Source organism: Rosa chinensis, chromosome 6 (assembly GCF_002994745.2).
Source record: "Rosa chinensis cultivar Old Blush chromosome 6, RchiOBHm-V2, whole genome shotgun sequence".
In the NCBI taxonomy this organism is placed as follows: domain Eukaryota; kingdom Viridiplantae; phylum Streptophyta; class Magnoliopsida; order Rosales; family Rosaceae; genus Rosa; species Rosa chinensis.
Genome location: NC_037093.1, coordinates 63,307,514 through 63,317,285, shown reverse-complemented (window position 1 = coordinate 63,317,285; position 9,772 = coordinate 63,307,514). Strand labels below are relative to the sequence as shown.

The 9,772-nt window shown below is 39.7% G+C and overlaps 3 protein-coding genes across 4 annotated transcripts; 1 reads left to right on the top strand and 2 right to left on the bottom strand.

The window, feature by feature from the left end:
- Positions 1–1,058: 1,058 nt before the first annotated feature.
- Positions 1,059–2,134, bottom strand: LOC112172048 (uncharacterized protein At1g76070). The gene has a single exon (XM_024309215.2). It carries the CDS (start codon positions 2,069–2,071, stop codon positions 1,274–1,276), a length of 798 nt encoding a protein of 265 aa, XP_024164983.1. The 5' UTR covers positions 2,072–2,134; the 3' UTR covers positions 1,059–1,273.
- Positions 2,135–5,020: 2,886 nt separating this feature from the next.
- On the top strand, positions 5,021–6,194 carry LOC112173685. 2 transcript variants are annotated; one of them, XM_024311366.2, is made up of 3 exons: positions 5,021–5,121; positions 5,459–5,574; positions 5,825–6,194. In XM_024311366.2, exons 2-3 carry the CDS (start codon positions 5,469–5,471, stop codon positions 5,968–5,970), a joined length of 252 nt encoding a protein of 83 aa, XP_024167134.1. In that variant the 5' UTR covers positions 5,021–5,121; positions 5,459–5,468; the 3' UTR covers positions 5,971–6,194. The 2 variants fall into 2 exon arrangements, with proteins under 2 accessions (XP_024167134.1, XP_024167135.1); XM_024311367.2 differs by having other exon boundaries at positions 5,043–5,121; positions 5,455–5,574.
- A 144-nt stretch (positions 6,195–6,338) lies between these two features.
- On the bottom strand, positions 6,339–8,269 carry LOC112173684 (pentatricopeptide repeat-containing protein At1g20300, mitochondrial). The gene has a single exon (XM_024311365.2). The coding sequence runs from the start codon at positions 8,161–8,163 to the stop codon at positions 6,565–6,567; it is 1,599 nt and encodes a 532-aa protein (XP_024167133.1). The 5' UTR covers positions 8,164–8,269; the 3' UTR covers positions 6,339–6,564.
- Between the last annotated feature and the right edge of the window lie 1,503 nt (positions 8,270–9,772).

The following is a 9,772-nucleotide window of genomic DNA, read 5'->3' as shown; positions in this document are numbered from 1 at the left end:
CCAGATGTAAAGTACTACGAAAAAGGAATGACAGACAACCTCCTGCCTTCCAAAACAAAAAAACTCATCTAAAACGAAAATTAGGGAGACCCAACTTATCTCTTAAATAAAATTGATTAATGAAGCTTGGAGATGAATCAAACCAAGTAAAACCCGTACCTGAAGCGCCAAAATTGGCCAAAGCATCAGCCACCTGGCGCCAAAATGTTTTTAACTAAACAAAAGGCATAATCAGCATATATAAAGGTTCCATTCCAAGAAGTGGTATTAGAAACATACAAGAGTGTATTGCACTACTTAGTAGAATTATAAATTAATAGCATTCATGAACTTCAAAGGAATTGTAGTAACATCAGCCCACAACTTTTGCCCATCTCGAATTGTTTTGTTTTAAGCCTATAAACAGTGTTAGAGCAACTCTTTCTTTAAGCAACATTCTACGATTGTTCGACCGATCAATAATAGATCTATTAAAAAAGTATATTTTAGTGAGGAAAAATGAAGATTATTTTTACGGTTTTGATTTTTTGAAATACAATCCCAATTCCTCAAATCAATGTACCAATAGAAAACAACACTACCTACGGTATTGAAATGTCATGAGCAAAGATATTTTGTCGTGTCGTTGTTGTTATATTAGTGCTCATACCGGCATACATGTAGTTGACAGATCATTCTTATCTCGAATTAATCTTGCAATAATTTGGAATTGACAGGGCAACCGCCAATTAATCAAATCTCACAACTACATTTATTCAGAATTATGACAGCTGGCTTTCTGGTGTGACTTTTTTTTTGGTCAAATGCTTTCTGGTGTGACTGGAAACTGGAAATCTACTTTAAATATATACGTACGTAAAGGTTAATTTCCTCGATTATAATGGTCAACTTCCTGTAATAGTTACCATGCTTTAGCTAGAAAACAAAAGGCAAAACAGAGTGCTACTACTTATTTGTCGGCTGTGATAATATTCTTTTGGATCTGCATTCTCACTTAATTCGAAAACAAATTCAACCTCATCAGATATGCTCAAGTTAAAATAAAGAAGAAAGCAATGTGAATCATGAAGAACCCTAAGTGAATCTCTTTAATTACATTGAGTCTTGTATGAAGATATATAACCCATCAAGCTGCGCACCAATTACAGTTGCTTAATCCAAATCCTGATCACCTAAAGAATTTGAAACCAAGAAGGAAAACCCAAATCCATATGAAGAATCCTGTACCTAAAAAGAAAAAAAGGAAAAATTGAATCAAGAAATTGATGATGTATCAATTTGCTTTAACCATGGGCTTCAATTGTAGAGGACTAGGCGGAGCCATGGTTCTTCTCTTCCATAGATTGATCTCTTTCCTTGGCTGCAACTCCATGTTACCTCCCGGCGACCCACCAACCGTCAACGGCGCCGAGAAAGCGATTCCGGTATACTCACGCTCGTGATCTTCGTGATCACCATATTCTCTATCTTCATCCGAATGATAATTCCGGTTGTTATCGTCATCGTGACGTGGCGCCACCTTGGCCTGCGGCGCTTGCCAATCAAAGTTGGCAAAAGCCTGCCCTCTTCCGCTCGCAAACCGCCGCATCTGGCTCAACGACGGCGCTCTATCCGGAAGCCCCGCCGCCTTGTTCTTATGCTTATCGCCGTCGGCATCGGATTTTCGACTCGGATTCACACTACTAAACATCCTCCGAAACGCAAACGGGTGCTTCTTTATCTCCTGGGGAGACCACGAAGCTGGCTTTGATTCATCTCTAGGAGGTAAACCGGCGCGTTTTGTCTTCTTGATTTGCTGGTGTTGTTGTTTCTTGTGCTTAATCTGTCCCATGCACGAAACTTTCGGCGATGTGGGTTCGACTTCATCTAAGCTCCCGAAGCTACTGCTTCCGACGTTCCTCGGCTTTCTCCGAGCTTCGTCTGGAATAAGCGGGCCGGAGAACGCTCCCCGGCCGCCATGAGCTTTGTGTTTAGGGCTGTAAGCAGCGCCATGAAAGTAAACCGCAGAGGCAGCTTTGGGTAGGAATTTCAATATCTTGCTTCTGGATTTACCTTGTTTTTGAAGTTCCATTGAAATACGAATCGTCTTCTAAAGTTGAGTATACAAATTTGCTGAATGGCTTATATAACCAGTACCAGTATATATAAGGGTCTGTCTTATAAGGTATGATCTGACAGCGTCAAGAAAAGGAAAGAAGGGCTGGTCAAACTAGGTGGTGTGACCTAGCTTAACCTTATTTGTTTAGGATTGAGTTAAATAATACAGCTTGCGTTTCCTATAGGTTTCCGGATTTATCTTGCACGTAATTTTTTTGCCCATTTATTTTGGGTACCTGCACACTGAGCGCTTTAATCAAAGAGGCTATATTTGAATTAAACTAATGATAGCATGTGTATAAGAATTGACTTTGTTGCTGTTTTGTCCATTTATGACTTGTTAAACCCTAAAATCGGTTCAATCATTAAGTATTACACGTAGCTTTTGAAAGATAATGATGAGTTGACAGAGTTATTAGAGGATCAGAGGATGAGTCATGAGATATTCAGATATATAGTAGGTAAAAATTTGGCTTCTAAAAGAATTAATTTGCTTTTATTGTTGGGTGAAGATCAAGAGGAATGTTTGTATCTTCTTGGACGTATAGGAATTGTTGGATAAATGGGAAAAAGAAATTGAGGAGGTTAGGTGAATCTTATATTTCTATTTCATGGCTTCAAGAGCAATTCTAACAGTTTTCTCATATTTTGATTTTTATCTCTTTTAGGAAAAAATGAGTTTTTTTGCTCCAATAGATTCCCTATAAATATCTCATATTTTAGGGATAGTGAGGAAAGAGAAAACCAATTCCCTAAATTTACAGCAATCTCTAAACTTTTAAAAAAGAATTATAGAGATTTTAGAGATTGCTGTAGGGAATCTGTTGGAGTTGGAGAAGAATAAAAAGGCTAAAACTTTGACATTTGTTTCCTTATAATACATAAATTATAAGAAAGTTGTTGGAGTTTCTCTTTAAAGATTCTCGTGTGAATAGTAAAACCTCGTCCAAAAAAATTTACATTCATAGATTTTAATCTACTTTGCTTTGGTCCGATGCTGGTCAAAACCAATCAGTTTCTAACTTTTCTGGTACAAATAAATGTCCAGATTATTTTTTTTAGTTTGGCAAATGTTTAACAATTTTAAATGAAGTTTTCCTTCCCATGTTTAGCCATTAGAGAAGTGCATGTGGTCAATTAATATTGTAGAAGAAAAGTATACAGTACAGTAACTACAGTTACAAACTACAAAGTAGTAAAACATAGGCTACCCGCGCGGCCGTCCCAGTAATGCATCCTTTAATTGACTTGTCGATCATAATTTTTGACATTAATACTTTATTCTACAGGTATAATTACGATCGATGACCAATCCATGTTAATTTGTCTGGTTGAAAAGGTCATTTATCTGTGTACCGAGCTCTTGCATCCGATTGGAAAATCAAGTTAAGATATAGGTTTGCAGTAACCAGCTAGCTAGGGTTTGAAAGCTTGAAGTGGTCTCCCCAGGCTCCACCATGTTGAAAATTGAAGAGCGTATTAATAAAATTTGGTGAGAAGCGGATGTAATCGTAATTCGTTCTGTTCATATATAGGAACTAGCAAATTATTCATGGAGTTTTAGGTAGCACTAGTTTGACTTTCCATTGATAAGGTCAAATGCGTATGGCATCCACATCGCATGACATCTATGACGTTGATATATTACCATACGTACGTACACAAGTATATACAGTCTTTACCTTACGAGCTAGCTAGATAGCGTCGTTAGTAAGACAGTAAAAGAGAGTTAAGAGATTTAATAGTTTGAAATGATTACACACGTTGTAATTCACGAACCAAAATAGAAAAAAATAAGTGTAGATGATAAAAGAGACCATTTGAATTAAATATATAATTGATGCAAGGGCACACGGTTTAGACTTTAGCAACTGGGAAGCAAACTAAGTCAGCAGATAACTGTTAATTATATAGAAGTTATTAACCCCATGTGGGATGGTCGGTATGAAACTGTGAACTCTATGTTGGACTTTGGTTCAAATTGTTCCCAATTGGATATAGATAATCGATGACGAACAACAAGTACGTACAATGGGAACTATGAAGCTTCCTCTGCCTACAAATCTTAAATATAAGATGCGAGCCGGGCAACGACCTCCAGCGTTAGTCTTTGTCTTTTCTTGCCCATCCCATCATCGTGATTCATCTGCCGCGCCCAAGCTTAATTAGCTCCATTATTTCTATATAAGCATGCGTTTTACATTTTATGTATTGAACTCATATAATTAACTAGGATATTTTGCTTGATATATTGAAAGTTTGAAACTTAACACAATTAGCACACTGTACTAACGCTGTACCCCACGTCATGGATCTAGCTGCATAATTTTTGTATGCACACACATCTATCCATGCAGATTATGCGAGGAGTTAACTAATATATATTCTATCAATTCTACCATACGAATTCACATCGGCAAGAAAAATCTGTAACAAAATAAAGCACAATGAACAGAATCCAAACCTGATGAAGACTAGTAAAGTGCGCAGGCTTAAAAAGAATATTACAAATGTTTCTCTAATCACCCTATAAATCAAAGACTACGGATTTATAATATAACACAGCAAGATCACTGATTTATCAAAGTTTTAGTTTTATTGTTGTTTGTTCTTGAAAGAAAAAGTTCGTGTCCTCCCCGTTTGTTTATGTTCCAATTAACATTTTTAGTTAAGGATCACGACTTTAGAAGGATAGTTTTGCGTTCTGAGATAAAAAAAAAACACTGAGTTTCTAGGTTCAGTTGTTTTCTTGTTTGTTCATGTCCTCCGGAAGCATAAATGATTCTTGATCTCGTCGTAGGGCCTTCAAAGGGATGGTAAAGTTTGGACTTTGCAAGTGATTGCATTCAGAGTACACGGCCCATAAACATGTATATATTTTGGGCTCTAGACTAAGGCCCATAAATATCTTACTCTACTAAAAGCCACCAACTCGGTTGGATCCGAAAATCCGAACTGAACTGACAAATCCTCTCACCACTGAGCTCCAGCTACCGGTAAAACGCCTCGTCTTTTTGCCTCCAGGTACGCAGATCTTTTAGTTTTAATTTTCTGTAAGTTCAAGTCAGTAATAATCCAATTTTCCATTTGTGTTTGCGCTTATACGAACTATGAAGAAACCGTAGGTGTAGAGCTTTAATTTGATGAAATCGATTACTGCGATGTTTCGGAGTTTTCGACTTCCACGATCTGAATTTCATTTCAAAAAGTAACAATAAGCCAACTGAGTGTTTTGTCTTGTATGAAGTGACGAATTGTTTGCTGTATACATATTACATTTGGAGATGAGGAAGAGGTTATTTGGCTCTGTTGGGGGATCAGTGTGTAAGTCTGACATGGTAAATGTGTGTTTTTGAGGAAGAGAGTCGATTATGGCTCTTCCCCTTGATTTGCAGGACTTCCTTCTCCGCGCTCGAGTCTTGAAGCTGTATAGGCAAGCACTGAGGGTTACTCGAAGAGCCCCTCTTGAGGCTAGAGGTCAAAATCCTTGCCTAAAGCAATCTGTTTGTTCAATATGATTGTAGTAACGATTTCAAAGGCATTGTTCGTATTCGTTCTATAATGCCGATGTTCAACTTTTTCACACATACACCTATTATGCGCTTATAATGCCTGTTGAGAGGTGGGAAAAATCATATCATATGTCATTGTGTTGATAGTTCTCAGGAAGGTTGTGCTCTTTTGTAAATTTTGAATGCATTGCCTGAACGGCGGTTGATGTTTACAGGTGAACTAAGAACAACGATTAGACAAGAAATGGAGAATAGCCGAGACTGCAATGACAGGCAGAAGATTCGTTATTTGCTTAGCGAAGGATTAGAGAGGTTAAAACGTCTAGATGAGATGCTTGACATGCAAGGCCATCCTGATTAAGGAAGAAGAGCTTTGTATTTGTATTCTGTAAGTTGTTGAATTTCTGAATGCTTAATATCCCATTTTGTAGTCACCCATTGACTATTGTCTAAATCTTAGGGAGGTCCAAGAACTTGTTCCTCTTTGAAATTTTCATCATGATTAACCATGAAGATAGTGACCCATACTGTACCAAAGTGAGACTATCTAAGTCGCGTCAATTTGTTAATAAATGGTATTGCAAATACATTGCTGGCTGTAGCCAATTTAACCAAGGCTTCTGTATTGGGAATGATTCAATGAATAGAAATGGTCTTTCTACATAGTCCTGTATATGGCTAAATGCTTTAACAAAGAACATTTCATGGAGATGGATAGGGTATTATCAACATTCTAAAGATCAGTGATTGCCATTCTAAGCTCAGATATTAAAAAGTAATATCTGCTATGAACGTTTACAAGAATCTCAGATATGTTACAATGGTTTGAAAAAAAACATCAAAATTGGTGTCCAAGCGTACTAGCATAACAACAATAAAACCTACACCTGAAATTCATAAAAACAGGAAGAATGTTTCATTACAAATACAAAAGCAAAGCAGCCACTGGTTCATTCTAAACTGCTAATGGGCGAGTAACGAAGCCCCTGTCAACCATTTTTTCCACCAATTCCTCATGCTTCTTCAACTGTCCTGCATTCCTCAACTGCTTCAGAACCATCTCATAAACTGGCATACTTGGTTTTAAGCATTTCTCCTCAATCATCTCCCTACAGAACCTGTAAGCGTTGTTCCAATGCCCCATTGCACAATACATAGAGATTAAGACCTTATACGTATTCACATTAGGCTCCACTTCATTCTCATCCATCTCCTTCTTCAGCTTGAGCACCATATCAGTTGACTTTGACTCCGCAAACATCTGCATTAACACATTGTAGGTCACTGTGTTCGCCTTGCAATCCAAATCCTTCATCTTAGTGTACATCCTGTGAGCACCATTCACATCCTTCAGCTTTGCAATGCACCGAAATATGGGATTGAAAGTCGATGCATTAGGGCTGCAGCCTTTCTTCACCATCAAATTCAGCACCTTAACAGCCTCTTCAACATTCTCATCCTTACAACGACACTCTATAAGAAAATTGTAAGTAATCAAATCCGCATTGCATCCCAACCTCTTCATCTGATTATAAACCTGCAACACCTTTTCGGTTCGTCCAGCCTTCACATGAACTCTCATTAGATTGTTAAAAGTGATCGAGTTCGGATTGCAACCTGCATCAATCATCTCCGCGAAAACATCATGAGCGCGAGTAGTCTGTCCACACCTACACAATGCATCTATCACAATGCTGTAACTATATACATTCGGCTCAATCCCCGCCGCCTTCATCTCCCTAAACACCCTCTCTGCCTCTGATATATTCCCAGCTCTACACCATCCATTAACCAAGCTAGTGTACAGAATCACATCAGCCTGGAATTTATGCTTCAAGCTATCGAAAAACGCCTGCGCTTCACTTGCCCTTCTCTTCTTACAGAGAATCCCAATGACAACCGAGAAAGCAATCCTATCAGGATTGACGCCATACTCCTCCATACGGTTAAACGCGTGCACCGCCTCCGCAGCCAATCCGGCCCTTACGTACCGGCGCACAAGAATCGAGAATGTCTCTACCGTAATTTCAACATTCCGAGCTTTCATCGAGGCGATCACGTGCCAAGCCAAATCAAACTGCCTTACCTTTCCGGCGAGGTCGACCATTTCGTTGTACGGCTCCGGAGTGTGCTCGAAGCCGTCGCGTGACGTGGCCCAGTTGAAGAAGGCGAGGGCCTGGAGGACGGGGATGCCGTGGCGGACGCTGCCGCATTTCTCGATGACGCGGCGGACGACGGCCGGAGAAATGGAGGCGGCGGCGGAGAGTTGGGAGAAGTCGGAGGAGAGAGAAGGGATTGTGTAGGTAGGGTTTGGAGGAGTGGGGTTGGGATTGGGGTTAGGGTTGTTGCGGTGGTGGTCTTTGATTAGGGAGTGGAATGTGTCGGCGATTAGGGTTTCGTCGGTGGCTAAGTTGGGGGCAGTTTGGGAAGTGTCGTCGTCGTCTTGGAGATGAGGCTCTGGAGCTGAAGAGAGAGAAGAGGGATTGAGAATTCGTTGAAAGAGAGGAGAGAGAAAGCGGCGGAGAGGGAGGTTTGATTTGGTTAAGGCGGCCATAGCTGCTGCTGAGTTTCAGTCTTTTCTGAGTTCAAGGGAGGGGGTAGTGGGAAGCGAGGCAAAGAGAGAAGACTGAACCGCGAATATTTGCTCCAAACGACTGCGTTTGGTTCTGGTAGGACCGTAGTTGATGGGCCATTAAGCCCAAACCTGTGTCTTTTTCTCTTTTCTTTTTTGCTAATATCGTTTAAATATTTTTTTTGTATATTTATATATATATATATATATAAATTTTTTTATCAAAGCTTAAAGACTAATTTGTGCCAAGAAATTATGTCAAAACTGTTTCTCCTCCCCTGACCACCAAAAATAGATGAGATTTTTTTTCAATTAGTGTCAACATGATTCGAACCTCGGTGTAGGGGTGCCACACATGGATACTCTTACTAACTCAACCAATTTGTGGTGGTTAATATTGTTTAAATACTTAGTTTGCCATAACATATTGATTTGTGTAAAGTACTGCCTAGGTTTACCTATTTTTTAGATTTGTGATCGAAAAAGCTGACCAAGCTTTGCTTTAACTCCACCTAATCAAAAGTTATTTGAGAATGGAGTAAAATTAAAATTGTCAAGCTTTATCTAAGTTTTTGGTTTTGTGATCGAATCAACGAAAAAGTTGACTAACTTTTATTTTAGCTCCGTCACTGAGTTTAGTTATAGATTAATTGGTTTAGGGAGTCAAAAATTGTATGGATAAGGAGTTAACATTTGTTAATTTGCTCATGAACTTAAAATAAACAATACTAAATGACAATTTTGTTTCTCAAAAAGCAAAACGTTTTCTCTCTTTGAGAAAACACTAAGGATGTGGCTTCAAGACCTGTGAGCATTCTCTTCTGACGGCGGCCTTGGCCTAGGCTGGCCTCTTAGCTTGGCCGAAGCCACGTGGCTTTCCTGCCGGGCTGGATTTGAATGATTGCCTATGTACCTCTTGGGATGGAGTGGTTTGAATCAAGGTTTTTGCAGGGCTTGTTCTTGAGATTCCGGTGGTCATCTTACTACTCCAGTAGCTATGTTGCCCGGGACTGGAGGAACTTGTTTTGACAGCGCCAGCTTGTGGTTTCGATGGAGGCAGAGGCCGTGTGTTGTTGGGTCGAGCAATCATGTGTGGAGGCGTCATGGCGGCGTGCGGGATGGATCGTGGCGGCGTGCGATGTTGGTCATGACGGTGTCAAGGCGGTGGTGCATCAAGGCTTCTGGTACGGCAGTGGTTGTCGGGTCAAGTCAAGGTTGCCTTGAGGCCTTGGTTGGGTCACTCCTCTCTGGGCTGCATTTTTGGGCTTCTATGGTGGGCTAGGGTTTTGCCCTAGGCCCATCCCTATGTTTTTAGTTTGTCTAATTACAATAAATTCTTTATTTTTAGGAAGTAAAGCACTGGTGTGCACTTTATGTATCTCTAGCGCCTCAGGAGTAGTATCAAATGAGGGTATTCGCTACCTCTACATATTTGATTGTATAATGAGTAGGACTATATGTACGTACCACTTGTGGGTACTACCACTAGCTTCTTGTCTGTCTATGCCCTTAAATGACAGTGGAAAAGTGTGTAACAGCCTATTCTGACTTGTGATGAATATATATTTTTCCTGATTCAAAAAAAAAAAAA